The following is a 25,601-nucleotide window of genomic DNA, read 5'->3' as shown; positions in this document are numbered from 1 at the left end:
AAGTGACACAAAGCAATACCTAGCTGCTGGAACACACGCTCCCAGTAATGAGTGCCAGAGGGTGGACACTGCAAGCACAGTGATTCCAGTAAAACATGGAGATCATAGCAGGCATAGGGAAGTCAAGGGAGCTGGAAGAGGAAAAAAGGCTTACCCCAGCAACTTCCCACTTATATATGGAGTGGGATGTTCATGGTATGGAATACTTCATTGATCTGCCTAGATGCCAAAAAACATGCTGTCCTGTCTGTGCCTCCACTCTCACCAATTTTTACCTGTCCTTGGTTTCCCTGACAACAGCCAAAATATCAGTGAGTTCTTACATTCCTTTTGTACCAAATCCCAAACACTGGAAAGCTACTGAAAGAAAAACATTAACTCTGTCCCAGGGTGCTATCTTATTATTCTCAAACTAAATCCAAAACAAAGAGTGTGCTAGCTACTAAGAAGAAAAGATTCTAACTGCATGGAAAATTTCCTCAATTTCAGCTAAGCAAGCACACAAACATATATGTTTGGGACATTGGTTATACTTAGAAAAGTTTAGTTATACTTATTCTGACTGAAGATGTTATGCAGAGCAAACATAACTGTTTATTTAGATATCTATGAAATCCCACTTAGTCAAGTCAGTCATCAGGTATTTGCTTACAAAGACAAGTGGCAGTTATCCAAAACATGTAACTTAGGTCTCAGGGGAGAGGAAATTGAGGGCACTAAACCTTCATCTCAAATTTCACATTGTGTGCCTGTGAGGCTACTTATATGACCACGTGGAGTAACTGCACGTCTACATAATTCATATTTCTTTTTTCTTGTGACATACCAAAAAACCCTAACATATACTTTGTGGTATTTACCTTCAAGCGAATAGTTGTAGTCAGTAGTCTTATATGAACAAATTTATGTGCAGCCAGACAATAACAGAGATGGAAATTAGATAGTGATTTTTACGTCACAGAAGAAGAAATAATTTACTTCTTAAATGACCTGGCACAAATGTAGTAAGAATACAATATTCAATAACTAAATTTTGAGAGCAAAAGAGACATTTTCTAATTTGCATCCAGGTATTACCTAACAGAACAGAAAATGTAAAGCTCATACCTGAAATTAACAAATGCTTCCTAAGAAAAAGTACATGAAATCCTTTCTTCACAAAGCTACTCAGAGACACTGAGCAATTTCTAGAAAAATATTCAAGTGCTTCATTATGCATGCTGTGAATGGGCAGCATAAATTCCCTCTCCCTAAAAAAATGCCTTTTATATATAATTGGTGTAGGCTGTTTCATCTGAATTTAGAGAAGGGATTCAATTTGAAAATAATTCACCTAAATTTAAGTGTGTACATGTAGATGTCTATATTTAAGTTAAACATCTATGCTTCCATTTTAGACAGTGATCAAAAGCTCCCTTCAGCTGCTCTCACATCAGCATCTACAATAGTTTGTGATGTCCTAGGATGTCTGAGACATCTGTTAAGACTGTCTAAACACAAGACTATTCCCCATTGAACTACAGCTAAACCTCAAATGGGATATCCTAGGATGTCATGAAGAGCACCAGCTCTCTCTGGTCAGGGATATGTACCAAGCCATGAGACCAAGTCAACAGAGCCAGTGAAGAATTACATCCACCGAGCTGACTAAATGAAGGTGTCTACTTCAGGAGTAAGAAGTAGATACTGTAAAATAAGAGTCCTTTTCCCAGGAGAACTCAAAGTTTTGAATCCCAGCAGGTAGAGTTTGTTCTTTGTGTAGCCTAGAGTCATACTGCTATTTAGACATGTGCCAGTGCTGAGTGTTTTCTATTGAGTGTCTCTATGACTCTGCTCCATTGACTCTCTTATCTTCAGATAGAATAGCATTGATTTTTTCCTGAAATGCTATTATATTTTTTTCTGCACAGGACTCTTGAAAGAACACAGATAAATGAAGAGGTTTTGTTAATATGAAACTCAGGGGCTATTTTAAGAAGAACCTTGGATGTAGTTTTAAGAAGATTTCCTCCTTATAAATAATGCAGTGGTAGTCCTCTATGTCATGGAGCTCATTCATACTCTTAGCTGAAGTAATTGCCTAAAAGGAATATATATCTATAGGTTAAAATGGCACATCCATCAACTCAGACAAAAGTAGATTTAAGACTTACTAAGGGGATACTCAGTTATGGGATAGCCTTTATGAAAGTGGAAAAATCTTGCCATGGCAGCCAAAAGACACTTAGAGCAGCCAAACATGTCTGTATAGAACCAGACTGTTTAACAGGCAGAAAATAGTCCAGGGTGTTGTGCTTTGAGTAACAATGAAGGCACAATTATGCTGATGCAACCAGATTAGGAATTTTCTCTGTTTTGAAGAAAAATGGATAACATATTTTCTGCTGGTTTTTTGAGTTTTCCCCCACTTCTTGTGAACGAGCAATCTCTGCAGATGTCAACTAGTAAACATTCATATAAATGGAATGGAACAGATGTAAGATTTATTCTTTGACTTGAAGCCGGAGTCAAAGGTAATGGTACTGACAGCCTTATGAAAAGACTGTGAAGGCCCCCAAACCACATCTGTTTTGGCCAAGATTGAAATGAGCCATTATATGTTACGACTCTTTGAATATTACTCCCTGAATTACCTCAGAGAGAATAAGAATAAGAATGGTAAATGTCTTGGATATGAACTGAGCCATGGGAAACAATATACAGAATATGAAACTTTTACCTGAGAAATAATCAAGTTGTTGCTGAGCATTGAGTTTGGCACTATAATGTTCAAGTCACCGAATCATAGAATCATAGAATACCAGCTTGGAAGGGACCACAAGGATCAACGGGTCCAATCTTTCCTGGCAAAAGCACAGTCTAGACAAGGTGGACCTGTGCAGCTGAATCTTAAAAGTGTCCAGTGTTGGGAATCTACTACTTTCCAGGGCAGATTATTCCAAGGGCTGATTGTTCTCATCATGAAAAGTAACAAAAAAACCCCTAAAACATGAAACAAAGAAGTGTCACTGATGAATAACAAAGAGATTTCAATAATGAACATAGCATGTCTGAGACATTATTAGGATAAATCCAAGGTAAATCTATTGAAACCTGACTTTTACCAGGGACAGCCTTCAGGGAACACCACCGAAGTCTGGATAGCACCAGATAGAAATGCCTACTCTTGAAAAGTGCTGATGTCTTGCGAGGCATCTCAGACATCCCAGACTGACTGTTTTTGCATTCTGTGTGGTTTGGTTTGCAGAAGATACTCTGTCGGAATGGCTGCAGGTATTAGATGATGAAGCTATGGAAACTGGTTTTGATGATCTTCAGTCCTTGCATATTTTTTTGGAGAAAGGAAAGTTGTGTCTGATTCAGAGCACATAGATTCCTCTAGCAGAAAGTCGTAGGGTTGGATTTTCTAGACCATTTCTCCTTTTTGAAAAGCATCTCCAGATATTGCAGCTGTCAGGAGTGGGACTTTTCCTGAGGCAAAATAAGGAGCTTGTGTGGCTGGCATTCAGGGACAAGACAGCCACACAAGGTGAGCAGCTTATGAAGCCTAGACTCTCTATATAGCCAGCACTGCATGCAGACTGCAGAGAAATATCAAGAAAACATAAAAAGATTTCAGCCTCAAGATGAATTGGAGGATCTTCACATAACACTAGTACCTAGTTAATGTGAACTGTGCTAAAACAATCAACCACGATCAACAGACAAACAAGAACAATTAATGGCCCGGGAACAGAGATGCTCCATCTTATGCAGTGACAGGTACTGGGATGTGGCTGAGTCTGTATGTCCTTGGTTGGAAGTATGAAGATAGAAGAGGTACATGTGGCACCTCTATAATTCTCTGTTCTGATATTGATGTGCACCCATCAAGAGAAGAAGACAGAGGGTTTGTGTCTTCTGAGGAAATGAAAGACAAGGCATGAACTTGAGCAATAAGCCCTGACTTTTGGCACTGATTAATTGTTAACTCATAGGCTTTTTCTTGGACTGCTCCAACTTTCTCTTTGCAGAATGAAATAGCTCCACAGAAGGTATGTCTCAGCAGTATAGAAATGAATTGGACTGTGATACTTTGGCCTCAAGATCAGGCACTGGTCCTTGTCCCCCTTTTATTTATTAGTATGATTGTAACCATGAAGACTATTCGTCAGAAGAATAGTGCTGAATAGGACATGCATATTTATAGGAAAAAAGATACTTGACAAAACCTGTGCTACATCAAGTGAAGGATGGAGGGGCAAACCATAAAAATGGAGACTTAGGAAGTTCATGATGTATTTTTCTGCTGATGTCTAAAATTAAAGACTTCTTCATTCACATAAGATATAACATTCTTACTTATTTTTACACACTTTTAATGTTGGAAAGCTTACATTGTCACCCACTTAATTTTGCCTCCATATGCACAGTAATGTACAGTCAATGTATTATTTCAAACATACTTCTATTTTTCTCAGATAATTTCAATATATAATTGCAGCTATTATAATACAAAACATCGTTTTGTAATACAAAGACAAATTGATAGTATAATTTAATGTGAATGACTTCTGGAATAGGGCAATTGCTTATAAACATTGGAAACAGGAGAGGGGTGGATTTTGGATTAAATGAACTCTGGGTCTTCTGCCTGCAAAGTGGATGAAATTAGTGAGAGGTGTTTGAGGAAGAAACTGTTCATTTTCATTTGTTTCATTCCTTTTAAAAGAGAAAAAAATTACGCAAAATAGCCCAAAATTCCACTGAATGCAGCATAAAGCCTCCTCCCACATATCAGCCAGATTTTTAGGTAGAAAAAGCTGTATGTCAGTGGTGAAGAATAATCTATGTGTACGTGGGTGTTGCAGGCATAATAGTATCAGTGCATCATCATTTTCCCATTGTAAAAACGCACTGACTGACTTGTGGAAAAATAGCTATGATTCCTAGTCACCACATTTTCAGTGGATACAGTCAAATGCAAGATAGAAAATTGTTTGAAGAAAAATAAAATAGTGTGATTTCAGCACCCTGCCCGAAGCTTTCTGAGTGGCGTCTCAGAATAATTGACAAGTGTGGCTTTTCTCCTACATTAGGTCTGCAATTGCATTCCATGCACCCCATTACATCTGACAAGGTTTCTGTCATTTTCACTGAAGCTCTAAGTGGTCAGTATGTATAAGGGGGAAAAATTAGATGACAGATGACTGATTCAAAGTCTGCTAATATATCATCTCTACAGATTCAACATGACAAAGGAGAACACAGCACTAAACCCCAAGTCTTTGCCTTCTTATGCTTTTCTGTCACAAGAAAGCATTTCCATGTGTTAGGGCTGGAAAAAAAGAGGGTATCACCTAGGAAAACAAGAAAATCACATTTTGGGAGAATACTGGTGTACACAGAAGTATACAAAGACCCCCAAGGAGAGACAGTTCTGTTATCTATGAAAATATAATAATAAAAAAAATTCACTAAAATGATTTGGTTTCTGTTTCACAAAATTTAAAAAATTATTGGCTAAGGTTTCTCTTAGAAGAAAAACTTTACATTGCAAATGGAATCACTGTGATTTATTAATATTTACAGCAAATAAAGAGTTATTGAGGGACAGGAGAAACAGTCTGCTCTGCTACAAGTGCGCTGTGAGATATGTCTGTGCCAAGGTGATGTCATTGGGCTCTGGTAGGGGATGCAGTTTCCAGACTAATGGAAAAACTGTGAGAACTGAACATGTAAAAAGGAAAAAGAAACACACCTGAGCCTTGGGTGAGTTTTCAGTGAAAATATTTTTTGTTTCTTTTTTTGAGGTAAGGGTGAATTTGCTGAGGCTAGCCTTTAATTCCCAAAATATTTCAGAGAACTTGGCTGTTAAACAAATGCCTTGATGAATGCTGCCAGAACAAAGTCTCATTGCGCAGTATGCAGACTGCTTTTAAAATCTGAGTAAATTCTGCAGGTTGAAAATGAAAAGCACCTTGAAGGAAATCCTTAGCAACCTGCAGCAATGTGGCCATAAAAAGCATCTAATTTTGGGTTGGCAGGAAGAATATTAACCTCAGCCTCCTGCCTTTTTGTCCTCAAATTTTTCCCAGCTACGGCAGCTTCCTTCCAAGCAATGGAAATTCACTGGCTCCGACGTCAGTCTAGCCAGAACCCAACTGACTTCTGGGAGATCAATAGAAGATAGAAACTCCTAATGCAGAAAACCTGGCAAACTTTTGTCTTCAGATTTTGACCCACAGTGGACTGATGAATATTAAGGAAAAGCCATTAACTGTTGACTATTGGCTCAAAAGCACCTGCTACTGAATTTGAAGGATCTTATTAATGAGAGGTTCAGAGGTGGTGGTGATCTGTGTATACACACACACACTAAAAATGGAAAGGAGGAAGCTGGCATCATTAACTCTGTTTATTTTCGTGTCAGCATCCAGACAAAACTCTATCAAACTGTGGTCTGATAATCAGGGGCTGGCCAATGTAATGATATTTCCCTTGAGTGGCTATTAAAGGAGGTTAAATGGAACATTTTGTGTATTCACCTCAAACACATTGTACTTCAGTCTGACCTAGACAGATCAAAATGTGTTTGGAACTTCATATAGAGAATCACAGATGAGACACAAGCAGAAGTTACCAAATGTACTTTGCAGGATATTGCTTACAGGGTTACCACTAAGTTTCAGCACCTTCTGGTTTCCTTAGATCTCTTACAACTATTACTTTGTAGTTTACTGAATGGTACCTTTTTCTCTGCCACTCCTTTTTGAAAACTTTGGGTTCATTTAAGTGGATGAAGGATTCAAAGGCAGTCAGGTGAACTGTCAAACAAGCAAAAGCAATTTCTAGTAGTCTGGACAATCTGTCTTAAAGTCTGGACAGAAGAATGGTGATGTTTCTCCCCCTGTTTGTGACATTCAGCAACAGAGAAGGCGCGACTCACACAGTACCTTTGCCGACACCTGCATGCTGTTTTCTTGCATGTTCATGATGGCTTCAGAAATCTTGACATCAATAGGATCCATGACTGATTCAATGTTGAATGGTCCCTCTAATCTCTCCGCTACCAGAAGCATAGCATCTGTTAAAACACAAAGCAGCCATTCCCTTAAAGAAGGGACACCTTTGGGTGCCTCAGCCTCACCAGCTGGAGCCTTGAGTATCCAGTGCTCCTGAGCAGCAGCCTGTGGGGACGTGTGGCAGCACGACTGGGAACCCTTCAGGGCAGCTTCCCAGCTGTCAAAAATATCTTCCTGTGCTGCTGCCACCACAGAAAGAGGAATAAAGACTGTAAAAGTTAGATTAATAATAGTTGCCATAGCATTATTGAGCTTGGAGTAGAATTATTTCACACAGCATCACACCACTTGAAGCAGCCGGTGTTCTGGAATGCACTTATGTAGTCTCCTTCCCCAGAAAAAGTGAGATGATAGAAATGAATCCCTGGGGTACGTTCTTAGAATTTGTGTGAGATGATGAAAACTTTTATATGATATATCAGGGTGTTATAATTAAAGCAGCTGTTCTTTCTGACCTTAATGATCTCATTTTCTTGCAATATGAACAGCAGATGAATATTGGATTTCTGCCATAGTGTATAGGTATAAAACATGTTTGCTGTGCTACATTTTCAAAACTTGGTTGAAAGTTCTATACAGAAACATATAAACATATATTCTTTATATATTTTGGATTTTAAAAACAAATGTCTGCTTAGTTTACATTAGAGCCCCTCTTCAAAGAATTTTATCTTTTTGGGTTCATTAACAAGTAAAAAACAAGCTACTGAACAGAAATTAATAACAGTAAAAAAGGTTTTTCTGTACATTACATACATTTATCTATGCACAGACACTGATTTCTCACAATTTCTGTGGCAACAGCCGTGTGATAAACTGGATTTCTACTACGCCTGTGAACATTGTATTTGATACTTATATGCTAGCATTTAAAGTTTTCAACATCTAATTAGCTTTAAACAGATGCCACCTGCAATTTTAAAATGATAAACAAAAATCTTCACATGTTCTTTATTTCTCAGACTCAGGCTCCAAAAGGTACTAACCAGATGTCCTTCCAAAACAGACCCCACGTGTGCCTTGCTGTTGCACACACCAATTCCATGGCAGCTACGTGGAGAAGCCATGGAGCATCCCATAGCCCCAATGGCAGTGCTTGTAAGCTTGGCTGTGGAGTCCTGGGGCTCCTTTCCAGTCTGCAAGGCCATCTTCTCCCTCCCCACAGCAGTACACGTGTGTGGATATGTGGGACGAAGAGGCTGGCATTTCACCCTAGACACAGACTCCCATATACAGTCTGGCCCAGGGGCTTTGATATGTTATTTATATGCAGTCAATGCATGCCTAAAAATTGCACTGAAAAGGAAATTAGTTGGCATGTAGTACCTAAGAACTTTTTCAAATTCGGGTCTAATATTTCCCAGTACTCTTAGGTTGGAAAGAGTGTAATGCCAGTTATTTGCAGTGGGATGTATAGCATCTTTTGCTAACTGTGAGAAACAGTGAGATAATAGGAATTTGTTTCAAAACAGAGGTGTTATTTTGGCTTAACATTATTTTAACATTCTTCAGTCTAAACCCTTTTCAGTGGGAAAGTCATTGAAAACAGCACCTTCCTCTGACAGAGGAAACAAAACATTTTTCATACACACAAAAATAGACATAAACATATATGCATGCAGATTCCTGCAATAACTTGGCAATTTTTCCACATGCAAAGAGAATTTGTCACAAGGTTGTTTTTGTTGTTGTTGTTTTGTGTTTTTCTTTTGTTTTGTTTTTTGTTTTGTGTTTTTTTTTTTTATTTCTTTTATTTTTAGGAGTAGCCCAGTAGTTAAGGACCAGCATCTCTTTGTATGAGCACACTTTAGTTTGGGAACTAGCAGGCTGGACAAGTCTAGTGCTAAGCTCAAGCACATATTTTGGATAATGGACTGTGTTGAACTAGAGTTCACTTGATATGTAATTGCTGGAGACCCCTCATGAGAATGTGTTCATCAGCTTCTATTTTCTGAACCTTAACCCTATCCATAGACTTAGTCTTTCCTTAGTCTTTGCACTGGAAGAGGGCAGAGGCTGAGAAATGTGGGTAATTCCTGACTGCCAAAGGTCTCTGTGAGCTTTTTGCAAAGTTGAGGTTCCTTGTTTGATATAGTATGGTATAGGTTTGATGGTTCAAGTTAAGATTAGAGTCAAAGTTATGTTTCAATCACATGGGCTATAGCTCTATGCTAAAAAAAAAAAGGAAAAAAAAAAAATAGAGAGTGAAATCAAGAAGTATTTCCCAAGTGTTCCATATTCTTTAATTACTATCTCCCTCTCTGGGTTGGAATGACTCTGGACCACTCCAAGTAGCTATTCAAAACACAAATCTGTGGAGATGGTAGCATGAAGCAGTGAGGATTTGAGCCAACAGTATCATTTGACAGCATAGCCCTGCAATCTTTTATTTAGTTAGGGATATGTTTAGAGACCAGTGGGTTAAGGGAAGAGTTTAGTTTGAAATGTCCACAGCTTTATTTATGACAGGTACATCTTTATATCAGCAGTCTGTTCTTTTGGTTTTGGAGCTAACATGTGGGACAAGACTAGTATTAAACTAGAGGCTTGTACAGAGACGTATTTGAAGAGGCAGAGTCTGAGAAACAGATTAAATGCTGGGATCAGATATGCTTGAAGGGCTAAAGTGAAACAGGTTCCTTCTACAACCATTATATCTGAGGCTGACACAAGCTGTGCTTCCAGTGAAGGCTCATTTTAGAGCTTAACTCAGACTAGAAGTCTTGGACAATTGCACAGTTCAGATGAGCTCTTGCATAAAAGGAAAACTGATGTTGTTTGAGGACTCATTTTATCTTCTTTAATTCAGCAGGTGTGTGGGGCCATGGCTGATTTAGCAGTGACTGGACTGCTGGGTTACTCCTGTCTCCTTCTGGTACAAGTACTACAAGCTCAGTCAAGCAAAAGAGGATGAGCAAGTGCCACTTCTATGAAATCCAAAATTACTTTCTTAGCCTCTGACTGAGCTCTTCCTTCTATCTTTTCTCTAACCATTGTGTTCTTCCTAATATTAAGTCAAATCTATCCAGAGGATATCTGACAGTCCTAGACTGAGAGAAGCCTTGAAGACCAAGGCAGTCATATTGTTATGAGTGTGCAGGCCCTTGGGAGCATAATCACTACTGTAGTTAACTAATTTCTGTCTACTGATTGTTTGAGTTAGCCCTCAGATTAAAATTCAGACTGAATTTCCTATCCTTAACATTGATCTCTAGAAAAAAACAAGCAAACAAACAAACAAAAACCAAACCCAACAACTTCCACAGTGCACTGTCTTAACTCGAATTCCTCCCTTGGAAAATATTTCTTCAGCTCATGAGGTCGCATCCCCTTGTTTGCCAACCCTAACCCTCACTCTGGTGCTAAATTTTATTATTCACTTGCACAATGCTATATGAACACTTAAAATATATACACACTGGGTATCCTATGCAATTGAAAGAAATAAAAGCTGTTAGGTTGAATATAGTGAAAATCAGATGAAATTTAATGATGTGAGATTTATGACAGTACAGTCAAAATGATGTAATGGTCCTGTAGCTGTAACTCTTCAAATATATAATAATGTAACAACAAACACAACACTGTTGACCCAAGTAAATTTTTTTTTTCCTAAAGAAGTTGTGAATATTAGTACAGGAGAAACTGGAAACATTTAGAAACTAAGAAAATCTATATGCCTCACTCTTGAAAACTTAATTCTCAAGAACAGACCTTTGAACTCAAAGAAAGTCTAATTCAGTTCAGTGGGACACTGTGTGGTTTTAATAATTTCTCAATCAGCTCTAATAGTAGATATTGGGAGCTTAATTATAGTTTGTGCTACAAAAATCTGAAAACTGAAGAATTGACTACCTGCTTTTTATGTCGTAAATATACTTGGACTGTATTGTTCAATTACTTACTTTTAGAAATTTTACTTCTTTTGCCTTTTTCAAAATCTGCTTTACTTAGGGTAAGTACATTTTCCCTTCCCATATACTACAGCACTTGGCAAAAATCTGGCATCTAGCTGCTGGATGAGTGGATCAGGAGCTCAGTCTAATTTACTCATTCTTGTGTCGTGGATTTGTTAGTGACTTGGAAACAATAAACACGACTAATTGCTCACTTGAGGACATGGGAACAGTCCTTAGAAAGCGCAGAGCATATGGCATACTAGATTCACTGTCAGTGCCACTGCTCTCAACCTCTCCTGTTGGATGCGTGTTGTTCAAAACAGGAGTGGGGACTTTCCTGATGCAGTAGAAAACCCCAAGTCTACTGGAGTCCCAGGGTGGAGTCGCAGGGTCTCCAAAATGTTTCTGCTGGCTGAGCACAGCAGCTCTGTTTAACTGGTTTGTATTCCCTGATCCACACCAAGACATACCATAGGTGTTTAACACTGGCTTTTAGAAGGACTTGGTTTCATTTTAAACCATATATAACAAAGAGATCCTGCAGAAATTTTTGGTTTACTTCACAAATCAGATTTTTTTTTTTTATTGGGTTTTATAGGTGCCACCTTAATGAAAAGTGTAGGACAAAACTGATCACATGCTAAGTGATTTATTGTATAACTTAAAAATTCAGAAGACCATGTGTGAATTCAAAAATATGATGCAGTTTTGTGAACCCTGAGCACCTCCAGACAAAATAAGGGATAGACTACCCATATAAATAGACAAGAATCTGCCTCTATTTCCTAGAAACTGGATCAAGCCACTGTCTTTTGGACTTATCTTGACACCAAAAGTGATGTCTCCTGTTTATGTTACATTTCCTTCAGGGTAGGTTTACAAAAAACTTCCTAGTAAATCTCAGATTGAAACAAAAAGAGCAGGGACAAGGACACTGATTTATGAGACATCTGACAAGTGAAAAAAACAAACAAACTAGGCTGAAATACAAAGTTCCTGAAAAAACTATCAGTGCCTCCTTTTTTTTCCCCCTCCCCCTATCTTTGTATCACTAAGAAAATGCAAGGAGGGTCTGATAGGGGAGACTCAGGGAACTGAGAATGTATTTTTGGAGTGTGTGTTAGTTTGGCTGTGACTTCAATTTTTTCCTCTCATGCACACTTTTGTTCTACTTTTAAAATATTAGTGAGACTCCACCAGTGGCTGAGCTTTCCCCCGGCAAATCCAGGAAAGCATCTATGGATGAAATCTCTGAAAATGTTGTTTCTTCAGGGAGACAAAGAATGGTAAAATACTAAATTCAAGTCCTTCCCAAAATGTTAAGGTATATTTTGTTTGGGGAAAAAAAGGAAGAAGATTTTATCTTGAATCTTGTACCAGTAGGTTTATATTTTTTCTAGTCCTATACATGTGCTCTAACATTTATGAAGAACTGTGAAGTGTTTGTTCACATAGTTACTTGTGAAATAATGTAAGGATAAATTTTTATTTGGGAAACTTCAAAGGATTAGTCCATGTACAAGTTAATGGATTGCAGAAGAAGAGAGATGACTCAGCTGTAAAGAGACTGAGCAAATTCTCCTAATCAGCTATGACCTTGAGAGTGGCAATGACTGCCTTGAAAAAGGATATAACTGTTAATATGATGGGCTGCATAGCAGTGCTTATTTGGTAGCATCCCAACCTTCTGATCAAGGGCAAGAAGAGGCAGGAGTTTGGGTTGTATTTACTGTGTTATGTAGGCAAAACTCAGTGAGTTTTCCATCATGACACTTACTATAAGTAGTGGTCATAAAATCTTTAGAGCATTAGATGGTAAATTAATGAAACAAAACAAAAAATAAAAATCGAGAAGTGAAATATGGGTACATACTGACTTTTAAAAAATGTAATAACAGCGGAAATACATCCATGTAATACTCTGCCAAAACTTTTACTGCTAGATGATGATTTAAAAAGCTTCAGAAGAGGAAAGTAAAACTCCACCTCACAATTAATGAGGTGCTAAGAACTCTCTTCTCAGGAAATCAGAGTAAGGCATGTCAGTGATGCCAAAACTGCTGTTTTTCTTAGGGTCCACAGTCCCCTTTTCACATTATTATTCATATTAACACACTGTATGGCTCTTTTCTGATTGAACTTAATTGACAGATTTCCTCTCTATCATTAAGCTCCACATATGCATACTCTGACAGCCCTTTCAGTGAAGCATTATTTCCTAATATCCAATCTAAACCTCCCCTGGTGCAACTTGAGGCCATTTTCTCTTGTCCTATTGTTTGCTACTTGGGCCAAGAGAGCTGAGGGTGCTAACCTTTACATAGTACAACCAAGATTTGGGAGACTCCATTTCAATTTTTTTACCTGCTGTAAGGAGCTTCAAAATATTACAGGAAAAACATCGTAACCACCTCTGCTGTTCTTTTGTGCCTGATGGCTCTCCTTTCAAAGCTGTTTCTATGGAATTCTTAATCGTTCACCTGGACAGAAAGATTGCTCTCTGTCTTAGAATTTGAGGCACACAGTTATGAAGGGTTGAATCCAGTTTTCTAGCTTACGCTTGTAGGGTTGATGCCCAAAGGCTGATGTAGTGAAAAGTGCATCATAGGTTCTTGCAGGAGGGACTGGAATCCAGAATTGTCCCTGCCAGGTTAATTAACAGTTAATTAAAAAGGTAAGCTTTAAAAATGTGTGTAGTTAATCAGATCAAGTTATTTATTATCTATGTTTAATTTCAACTATAAGAATTTGCAGATTTAAGAATTATGTATTTTCTGATATTTCTGATTGTTCTGATTTTGTTAAAAAACAAGTTTCTCTTTTAGTGAATTTGCCTGTCAGCTAAAGCCTTCATATTAACTGCATTTTCCTGGAGAACCAGACACATGTTTTGGTAAACATAGCAATAGAATGCAAAGTTATTGATAAGCATGGATGGACATCTCGCGAGAGGGGCAACGAGAAACAGGTGACCAAGAAACTGACCAACGGAGTATAACATCCCATTCACATGAATACTTCATATAAAAGTGGGAGATCATGAGGATCTCATCTCTTTTTCCCTTCTGCTTATGGCCAACATTAGAAGAGCACCTTGGTAGTCATCCCTGCAAACTGAGGCCTAGTGAGAGACTGAATCCAGCTCCGCTTGGCTGCAGAGTCCAATCCAGGACTTCGGGTGCTGATTCTGCTGTTGCTGAGACTTTCAAGATTGGTTTTGTATGTTTTGTATTATTTTCTCTATTCTTATTAGTAGCATTAGTAAAAGATTGTTAATTTTTCCAACTCTCTTCTCTCTGTCCTTCTTTCCCTCCCGATCGCCTGTCCTGAGTGGGAAGGGGGGAGAGGGAGGGGCAAAAGGGGAAAGTGAGAGGGAGAGGAGGTTAACAATACATCTGCCAGGGTTTTATTGTCACCCCGCAATCAAAACACTCAACACTGATCAGCGATGTAGCTATGTTGATTGTTAACAATATCACTTACTCTTCCCTCAAAACAGAAAAAAAATAATTGTCAGCAGTATGAACAAGCCAGTTTTTCATACCCAGTTCTGTGATAATGGAGAATTTTTTATCATTCCTGCTGTATTTGTCTCTAACTGTCTTGTTTATGTAGAACAGTTCAAAAAATGAGTTCAATATAATGTACAATATATGTATGAAAATGTTATTGACATGCTGTTGTCATCTTATTGCAGCTGATAGCAACAAAATGAATTTTGTAGGTTGAACTGCAGGTTCACTAGATTTTTTGAGCATTTCACATAGCATACATTTCTCTTCCACGCATTGAAAAAAATGACCATATTAAAATGATTTTGCTTCTCTGTCTTTCTATAACTTTGAGCAATTCTAAATAATTCACTGCACTGCCATTAGATATCTTATTTTTCTTCATATATGCAAAAAGAAAGTAGCAAAGACTAGGCAAAATGGCAATACTTGTCTATTATTATTCTTCCACTACCCTATGGGAGTTGAATGCAAGATGTTCTTCTGAACCAGACTTTTAGCAAATGTTATTATCAAATCTTGTTGAGGATTCTATCTGAATGCTTGACATGAATCAATTAATAAAATGTGATACATTTATAAAATCTTTGTCTTGTTGCTTTTTCCATATGCCGAGAGATATTTAAATAGTCTCATCGTCAGTCACAGAAAATATTGTTAGTAGATAAAATAACCCTCACTGAGGCATGCCTGTATGATACCTGCTACAGTCTGTTCTTTAAATTTTTATTAACTTAGACCAGTGTGCATAATTCTTTCAAGATATGTGGTGTTTGGAACAGTGAAAAAAAGTCCATCTTCCTGACCCTGATTAGATATGCTCAAATGGTTGAAGACAGCAAATCATAGCCTGAAATTTCATATTTAAAGTATGCTTTCCTCAGTAAAAATATCCTGAGAATATAGCTCACATTATCGTGATACAGTCACAGTCATAAGGAATCAAAGATCTTTTCAGCCATTCCACTGCCCGTGCAGGGTTACTATCCACAGTACACACTCGCTTGCAATCTGTCCAGCCCAATTTAAAAATGGCTTAGTTATGTTCTTCCAACATTTTTAAAGAAAGCGATCTCATTGTCTACTGTACATAACTATTAGAATATCTGTCCAGTTATGTGGTGTATTTTTTCTGTTGCTTAATTTCACTCAACTACTTCTATTAAGCTGCCTTATATAATCTTAATCAGACCTACTCTCTTCTTGTTTTTTACGTCCCTCAGATATTTGAAGGCATCTATCATACCCTCCTTTAGTTTGTACTCAGTCATACTTTCCACGCTAACTTTTTTACTCTGTGTTCATAAGCGATTTTGCTGTTTTCTTTATTTTCTTTAAAACACCTGTCTGCTGTTGTGATGTCTAGAACTAATTAAGCTTTTAAAGTTGTATCTCATTAGTTTTGTTTTGCAGAGGCCCTTTTTGGCCCATATATATGACTCAGAAAACTGTCTTGATTCCCTTGATGCACTGGATTTCCTTATCCTCTTCATCACAACTGATTTATAATTCGTAGTTCCCATAGCAGTCCTGACATACTTTTTCAAGTGTCTCCTCATCTTCAGAATTTACAGTTATTATATTTTCTGCACTGTTTTTTACTTCCTTTCCTACTCATATTTCAAAATTTTGTGCAGTAGAACTTTTACCAACCTTGACAGAACTTACGGCACAGTATTGAAAACATAATTAATGAGCTGTCCATTACCTCTTCTTGAGAAGTGATACATATTTTACTTTTATAAGCAGTTCATTTCAAGAAACTGTTTGGTTATTTCAATAATAAGTCCACTCTTTAGCAGCATCTAATCAACACATAATCTTTCTTCTAATGAATACGGTGTCATCTGTGACTTTAACGTCTTCTTCTGTAAAAATTCGGTTTAAACCTAACAGACTTGCCATTCCTATTGGCAGTTTACTCAGGATTACTTACAGAAGGATATTGGTTGTAATTCTACCTTTTTTTTCCTTGAATATTTCTTTCCTTTGCATAGTCTCTCTCTACTGCTGGATGTAGTGCACCTTCAGTGCTACGTTAAGATTATAAATCAATTTTAGCCATTATTTGGGTTAGAAGAGTCTAGTGGATGGCCACCTAGATGATGAAAATGAACTGGGTTTGTTCAGCCTACAAAGATCAGGCTCAGGGGAGATCTCATCAGTCTTCAGTGCCTAAATTGTAGGTACAGAGAAGATGGGGAAACTGTTTTCACATGGACGTGGAGCAACAGGACAAGACACAATGGGTGCAGATTTCTGTTAGGCTATAAGAAAAAAAGATGTCACCAAGTGAACAATTAAACCCTGGAATAGGTCATCCAGGGATGTAGTGGAATACCTTGCTAAAAATATTCAGACTTGGGTTGGCAGAGTTCTGAAAAACTTAATCTAAGGCCCTGTCTTCAGCTGAAGGTTGGACACTAGAGGATCTCCACAGGTCCCTTTCTAACCCAGACTTCTGTGATTGTGTGGTTAGGCTACAATTCATTTCACCTATGTAGAAGTTACTTTTATAATCTGAGTTAGTTGTAGAAAGCTTAGCTTGGCATAACTTTTGCTCCAAAGACATTTTTAACAGACTCCACAGGACTCTATGCTTAAGACTTTGCTGTTGTAACATTTTCTTAAATTATCTGGAGATGGAGGTAAATAGTGAGGTGAAAAAACATACTGGTGTTACTGTTCAGGAGAGTAAAGATGAAGACTGTCCCAGAAAGTCTGAGAAGGACTTCATGATACTGAGCAGTAAATTGGAATCAAGTGATGAGTATAAGAAAAAAGAAACAAATTCTAACATATTTTTAGGCAATGAAGGGCTCTGGGATATCGCCACTCAAAACCAAGTTTTTCAGTTCATACTGCCATAAAATCAGTTTAGCAATCATGGAAAAAACAACCCTGGATATCAGGAATAAGTAGGGAAGGAACAGAGCACCAAAGAAAAGAGTCTATATTTATGAATTCACCTACAGTGAAATAACATCTTGGATATCACATTGCAGAAGAGGTTACAAATGTAAGCTTTCAAATATGACACAAGTTGTAATTTAACATTCTACAATCTTGAATTATGAGAATTACTAGAGGATGTAATAGAGGCCAGCCAAACTGTAGGTGACATGGGAATGCGTTAATGTTCATTGTCTGTTCCTGTACATGAAGGAGGATGTAGAATATGAAACTAGGGAATCACATTTCATCAATTTCTTAATGTTACAATAACAATACCTTGCTAATCCCAAGACAATGTGTCAAATTCTTCAGTGTTGCCATGACTATCAGAGAACACCTGGATGCTCCTAATTTCCTTTAGTAAATTCAGCCTTTTTTTCTTCTAAATCAAAGAAGGGTTTTGTTCTTATTTTATGCAGGAAACCACAATTGCTCTTAAGATTTGAAATACATATTTCCCAGGCACCAATGCCAGATTTTTGAATAGATATCCTATGAGTAACATCTTTACAGCTACTTTGTCACTAAACTGACTTTATGCCTTTCCTTGCCATAAATAAACAATCAACCTATGGCCAGCTTTGCTGGCATGAATCCATCCCAATCATATGGCTCTTAGGGAGGTGTCACACACAGTTGCACAGACAAAATTGATTTTTGCCTTTCATCTTATTGATTAATATGGAAATGTACTGCGGATATCTCATTGCATTTAAAAGCCTTCCACTATGCAGTGAATTTTGAGATGCCTCACAGCATCTTCTCCCAGTGAGACCCAATGCAGCAAACAAAAATAGTACTTTCCCCTCCCTGGAAAAATGTTTGAATCCCAAATGATTGTGTACATCAAGGCTGTCACAAACCAATAGAGAAGGTATGACTAATCTATTTATGGCTTTGACATTCCTCCTGAAAGGAAAGAGCAATTTCTGTATGTTTGCCTAGCTGCACTAGCTATATTATGGGGATGAAACAGAACTAATCAATAGGATAGGGGCAATGTTGTAAAATCCTACACTTGAGCTCTTTAATTCTTCTAAATTATCTGTGTCCTGATCTTTTAAATGATTGGTAGATCAAGAGTAAAAATGTTTGTCTAGTCTACAGAAGGTCAAAGTAATATAAAAAACTAATGTTCATCACACAAGGCCACTTGCCTGATATGTTGCAATCATCATAAGTATTAACAACAACATACAAACAGTGTTTGCCATAAAAAAAAATCTGTTCCCATCAAAACTTTCACAGCAGGAAAAAAACTTTGTAACTGAGGGTGAAAAATTTAAAAGTGGACCATTTTTCACAGAAAGATTGCTGGCTGGCTGCACATTGGCAAGGCTTCCAGGCCAGTGGCCAGGCAACCATCATATTCATTCTTCCTCAAAAATCTGTGATTTTCTAAAATGAGCATTTTTCAACACAAAAAGATGCATGCAATCAGCTCCAGTTTCATCCAAGAGAGATTTATGAATATGAATTATCTATATTTCCCCATAAGGCTGTTGTATGACAGAAAACCAGATTAGGGAAACTAGGGAGGTATGGGGATATTCTGGGGTCAGTTCTCTGTAACTTTGAATTTTAGCATGTTCCTACAATTCTAAGGACTCTGTGAAACAGTTCTCCCTGATTCCCTGTACGCTAAACAGGGAGATGTAGTCAGCTCTGGAGACCTCTAGAGGGAGATCCCATCCACCCAGTTTATTTAGTGATTAAGTTCATTGTGAATTTATTCACATTGGATCCCCTCTTTAGCGACCACCTCAAGAGCACCAGGTTCATGCTTTTGCATTTGAGCTTCTGCCCCAGCTCTGTCCCACCCTCCTTACCTACCTGAGCTCCCGCTTTGCCACTGACCAGTGCTTCAGGACAGTTTTCATACAGTTCCTAAACTTTATGCATATCCACTTAATCCACCTCCTCATCTTACCAGAACAGCAAATGTTGGTGGAATTCAACTGTCACTAACCTGGCTATAGCTCTGTGATACCAACACTGATTTCATTGCAGCTGTTCCAGATCCATACCAGAATAAACAAGAACAGGGAAGCGGAAATGTTAGTCTCTATCCCATGCTGTTGTACTCGTGGTTTATCACTGCCAAGAATAACACTGATTTCAGATTTTCCGAATGCAAAAGTATAAAAATAAAGATATAATCTTTAAACATTGTGCATTTTAATGAAAACATGAGGATTATTATTAATACTTATATCTGCCAAACAAATGGGATGTGATCCAAGGCCTAATAAAATCACAAAGCATCTTTTCAACAATTTGATTTGGAGGAGGCTGTTCATTCTTATTCTCAGGTTCTACAGAAAGACCTAATTTTGTTTCCCCTTGGCTGAGTGCATGGCAGCAAATTAACATCTATTGTTCCTGGTGCTGTACTGATATCTGTGGACAGTGCTATACAGAAATAAATGTGTTTTGGCATGACAAGGCTTGGTGGTATTTAAGTTGATACTTTTGTTCCTATTAAAAACAATAAGCCACGCCAGTTTTGGCTCCACTCAAAACGTGGTGGAGAAAAATCAATGTTTGTCAAATGGAATAGGACAGCATCTATGGGGGAAACTGTTTTGCTAGTTTTCAAAAGAGAGCAAAAGTGAGGAGGCAGAAAAACAACAGCAAACACTATTCAAAAAATTGATACAGCAATGTCTGCTTTCCTAAAATGCTGCTTACAGATGTCATATATTTTTTCAAGGAAAGAAATAGGAAAAAGAACATCATCTGATATTGATGTGCTACACTGGATACTGCATCCTATCTGCTAGAAAGGGAAACTCTTTCACAGGCACTTAGCATTGCCAACATTCAGTCACTAAAAAAGGCCTCCAAAGACGTGTCAATGTATCACTTCAGTAAAAGGAAACTTTAAGACACATTTTTTGTACTCACTATTTCCCACAAGCTCTATAAAGATAACAGTGAATAATATAAATAATGACAATTAACATTATGTTCCTCTTGCAACCAGAAAAGAGTACAAAAAGGCTTTCATAATACTTATGCCAGTCTAGCAACATCTTTTCTCCTAAAGCAGATAGATAGAATCTATATTTTATTTTAGAAAAACAAGTTAGACAACCTGTTTTTTCAAAGGTGAGTTGCACGAATGGAACTGGGACAAGTCTGTCCTTCTGGTGATATTCACTCAAACCATGGAATAGAAATATTTATTTTAATTATTTCAAACATGTCTCTATATATGCAGAAACATAACAGCCATTAAATTCAACTCACTCCTTGCACTGAACATATTGCTTATATTTTTTTTTAATTTTTCTGCAAATATTTGTATGCTTGGTGTTAGTTTACACAAATATCTGTGGAAGAGTTTTTATTCGTGAACAAATTATTGTGTCTGTGTTTCAGACAAGTTTTTTCAGCCTTGTCACACATCCCAGCCCACAGTTGCTTGTCAGAAATATAACATAGAAAAGTTTCCCTAAAACATCAGTCAATTAGATGTGAAAAGACAATATATGAAAACACATTTTTTTTTTTTTTTTTTTTTTTTTTTTTATATATATGTATATATATATAAGAGGGAATCTTACTGATTTAAAATGGAACAGGGTCTGGCAAGGAAAGCATATGAAATATTTCCATATCTCTATTAAGGCCTCTTTCTACAAAGCTTTTCCTTCCCTCTTTCCTACAGGAAGGCTGGAATATCTAATCAAGGGCTGGAAATACATTTACTTTGAACTCAGTGGCCAGTTACAGAAAAATACATGTCAGACTGGCTAGAATTCGTACTTGTGGTTTCCTTCAGTATAAATGGTTCAGTAGCACTGAAAATTCACTTATATTTAAAAAATCTGTTCTTTGAAATGTAGTGAATAATGACTGCAGTCATGGCATGGTTGTATGCTTGTGGATAGCTACCTGAAGGAACAACGAGGGACACAACAGTGTTCATATGTCTCCTCAGGCAATTTCTCCTGTCCTTCTGCTCTCCTTGATGCATGATACAGCCTGGAAATATACATGGAGTAGTGAAAAAGAGGACTAGGATGGAGGCGATAACTTCCAAGAGACAGTCCAGAAATGAGAAAGCAGTGGCAGAAGACTGGCCAACTGTGCCTGCCCAGCTCAGGATGCAGTCACACAACCTGTTTAAGCCAACCAAAAAAGTGACAACTTCTTCCCCATGCTACTGAGGACAAAATTTCACCCTGCTCCATGCCAGACAACTGCAGGAAGGGATAAAGCTGGTTGGAAGCAGAATCCCTTTTTCAAGCAGGATCATTTTCAGCAGGGTGTGACCTACTGCAGAGCAGCCAAAAAGATGATGGGAATGGGAAGGAGGTTGCCTTTCAAAAGGCAGCTTGCATTAAAGTGACTTCTACAAGTACTCAAACTGATCCCACCACCTGCTTCAAGATCTCAAGTGGTGTTCACAATCCCAAGTGTTTACAGGAAGACGTGACTGCGGGCTACACCATGGGTACACCCAGAGGCACACTGTGTGCATTGGAAGGTGTGACCATGGTGAAGAGGTACCAAAACTCCCCTGTAGCAGCAAGAGCAACTGCAGAATGGGATGTGCACACTGCAGGGAAAAATTTTTCCAGAAGGATGGAGTGGGAACAGCATATTGGAATGAGGCTGCTTTGCTGAAGTTGAAATGGGGGACTGCCATGGTGCTAGAAACAGTAGTGAGAGCCAAAACTGTTACTGTGATGTGAATCAGTGGCAAAAGATGGGCCACAGCAAAGGTTGGCAGAATGGCACCAGGACACTGTGAAAACAGCGCCAAGAATGAGGTTCTGCTCAATTTCTGCTTCTCATTTGGGCTCCTTTCCTGCATCTGCTGTTGTTCTTAGGCCTTTGCTATTCTACAGTAACGACCATGTGCTTGGCAAGCACTTAGGAAGTTTTGAATGCCTCCAAAGAATAAATTACAAAGAAAACATCAACAGTAAAATGACATCTTGATATGCCAAGACACATATGCTCTTCAGACAATGCCTGATATAAAAAATAATTGTTCCTAAAACAAAAGGGTGCCCATAGATCAGTCTTATTTTAAACAGTAAATGGTTTTTAATCCTTTGTATTTTGTGGAGAGGCAGGAAGGTGTTACAATAAATGCTGATCAGAAGGGTGTAATGAGTTATGTACCAGCTTGTGTTGATTCCAGCTCCCTGACTTTGTGTGCTTGAGAAAACAGTGAGCAAGTTGTGACAGCAGATTGATGGGTTCTTCTGGCTGATCATAGAAAAAAAATAATAAAAAAAATATATATATTTGCAATATAGGGGAAGAGTAGGGGAATCTCGATCCTTTCCACAATGAGGAACAAACACTCGTGCATAGAGACAGAGGCCACTAAAGACAGCTTTATTCTGAACTATTTTTTTCTCTTTTAAAGATGGATTTTTATATTTGTTGTCATTTACGATACATCTAAGGTTTTCTGAAGTGTGCTTGTTTTGTAGAGCTTCATGTTGTTTGAAATAATCTAATTTCTCAGATAAATACTGTCATTAGTAAGTTATTTATCTCTTTACCATTAAGGCATCCTCTTTGATTAGTAGTTTTACAGATTTGCTTACAAAAGAGATTGTACTGTGTTGTGTACATACTTGACAATCAGATAAAATACCCTTGTTCAACATTCAGCTTAGCTTTTTCACACTTGGCTAGCCAGTTTTATCAATCACTTGTTCACATCCTCTCTGAACTCTTAGGTGAGTCTAATTAAAAAAAAAAAAGGGTCTTTGTGTACTTTGCATTTCTTTCCTTTCTCTCAAAAGTGGACGGTATTGTGTATAGATATCTCCAGTCCCATCTTACCCAAAACACTTGATGGCATGAGAAATAAGATAATGACAGCCCAGTCTGAAATGTACAGCCCTTTGTCTGGTTTCCTGCAGTAAGCAGCAGATTGTGCAAGTATAGTTTAGGGGAAAGAAAAAGGTCTCTAATTGCAATTGCATTTTTTCCTCTTGGGTCACACATTGAAAAAATTCCCAGATATCACTGGAAGGTTTACGATGCATTTAATTTTGTTAGAAAATTAACAGTAATTTCCTTCATGTCCCATTTTCTCCCAAATGTCATGCACAAATTGGATGCAGTCACCAGAAAGACATTTTATTTGCCAAGAGTTTAACTGAGTTTGAAGCAAGAGAATAAAAAGATGCTCCTTTTATTCCAGACAGTGAGGAAGTATAAGAGACCACATGTCCAAGGCTACTGAATTTCTAGGTTAATGCGTTTGTTTTCATACCAAATTGTCAGAAGAGACAGGTGTCTTCCACCCCTTAAGCTTTCTCTCTACAGTTCACTCTGAAGCATGTGGATGACAAATCTACCTCTATTGCAGCTAAACCAGGAGAAAAGTACATCCAAGAGAGGGGACACTACCCAAAGTGCCTCACATCAGCTTCATCTCCCAAAAAAGAGTCATTCCACTGTTGTTAGTATTGCCAGCAGAGGAGCCAGGATTCTACTGGAAAACAGAGCAAACTGCATACATCAGACTAGGAATGAGAACACGGAGTAGGGTTATGTTATGGGTATAAATGTTTTGCAGCTGTTAAATAAGGCATCTCTCTAGCCAGCGCTGAGGAATCCTGCAGCACAGAGCTGCAGAGCAATGGGCCCTACCCAGGTAACAATCCATCTGTCTTCTTGCAACAGTTGCTAAAAACTTAATGTCTTTGTCTGAATGCTCTTAGTGTTTCATGCTGTCCCTAATGCACTATTAATGGTACATGCTATGAGATCCTTTCTCCAGCTGTCATTATTTGTTTTAAATAAAAAGTTCAAAGAATTTTAATTGCAAAGTCTGCTCCAATTGATCTATTACTCAATGTTAAAAAGCACAGACAAGGGTGATAAAATAATTCCTTCTTTATATTTACTTTGATGAGACCTATTTTTATTGTTTAGATTACTGAAGATTTGGTTATTTACACTGACTGTTTCTACAGAGAAGATTGGAGTTTTACCCATTTGGATGTATATGCACTTGTATTTTGTAGGGTTGTGCTTTATGCGTGCATGACTGTATACATATATATATGCATTCACACATACATCTGCCAGCATGCATACAAATTTCATAATTGCAAGTGGAAGTAAATAAATCCTTTAGACAAACAGATGCATATCTGGCTGCAAATGTTAGTATCTGTTTGCTAGTTTCTAGTACCAAGTTATGGCGGATAAACCCAAAAGCTGCAGTACGTTAATGGATTTTAGCAGAAACTTCCAGCTCTGGAAAAATACAGGCCCCAAAAGCACTTGGTGACTTTTTGTTGTTCACAGTTTGGCTTGGATGTATTTAACAAAGAAAATCTAATGTAATTTATTCTGCCATTCTTTTGCTAAATGGGACTGGATGGCTTCAGGGAAGAATGACTGGACAGGAGTTTTATCCACATGAAATGTTGTTGGCATATTGTGTGCATTTGCAGGGCCTGATTATTTATGCAGCTTAAAACTGACCAGCATGTGAGTCCAGCAAAGAAACTGGACAGGAAGTTGGGCAAAATACAGTATTTCCATCTCTGAAATAGTCAAGCATTTTGAAGTGCATTTTTGCCTTGTACATTATTATGATTTACAACTACCACGCACAGAAAGGGAAAAACACTACAGAAAATGAAGAGATAAATTATTTAATGGTTTCAGCTTCTTAATTGGTAAAATGGAGCAATTATCTGCTCCAGTTCCTGGGGATTCCACACATTAAAGGATGGAGCAGTGGGAAATGTCTTCGGCTGGGTGACAGAACATTCCCTGCCTCATGAGGGTGAAGCCGAAATATCTTGTCAAGCACCTGCTTAGAGTTGGGAGATCCTGAGGTGCCTGGTCCTCAGTACAGGGCCGGAGCTGTGGGGATCTCCGTACAGAAAGTCTGAATGGTAGGGCTGAGCCAAACAAGCTATATGAGATCTGTGTGAAGGCTGGCAAATATGGGCATGTGTATACATGTGCAAATATGTATGTGAGCATCTCTGTATGTACATAGTCCTGCACACATAAAGCAGAGCCCCCCAGAATGAAATACAAGTGCTCCTACATCCAAATGGGTAGAACTTTAAAACAGAGATGAAATGATGTGAAACATCTGATTTTTTTTTTTTAATAAACTATTGTTTTCACAGAAACCCTTTTTCTCAGCACTTTTGTGACTCTGTCTA

General features: G+C 37.9%; 1 protein-coding gene across 3 annotated transcripts in view; it reads right to left on the bottom strand.

Moving 5' to 3' along the window:
* The window catches only part of GPC6 (glypican 6), a 776,640-nt gene that overhangs the window by 64,355 nt on the left and 686,684 nt on the right, over positions 1-25,601 (bottom strand). For all 3 annotated transcript variants that reach the window (XM_065056864.1, XM_065056870.1, XM_065056879.1), the window contains exon 5: positions 6,936-7,066. In XM_065056864.1, the coding sequence (XP_064912936.1) occupies positions 6,936-7,066 (131 nt within the window). The remainder of the gene's footprint in view (positions 1-6,935; positions 7,067-25,601) is intronic.

The sequence above is a fragment of the Columba livia genome, chromosome 1, assembly GCF_036013475.1.
Source record: "Columba livia isolate bColLiv1 breed racing homer chromosome 1, bColLiv1.pat.W.v2, whole genome shotgun sequence".
Taxonomy (NCBI): Eukaryota; Metazoa; Chordata; class Aves; order Columbiformes; family Columbidae; genus Columba; species Columba livia.
The sequence above is the reverse complement of the archived record's forward strand: the minus strand, read 5'-3'. Positions and strand labels throughout refer to the sequence as shown.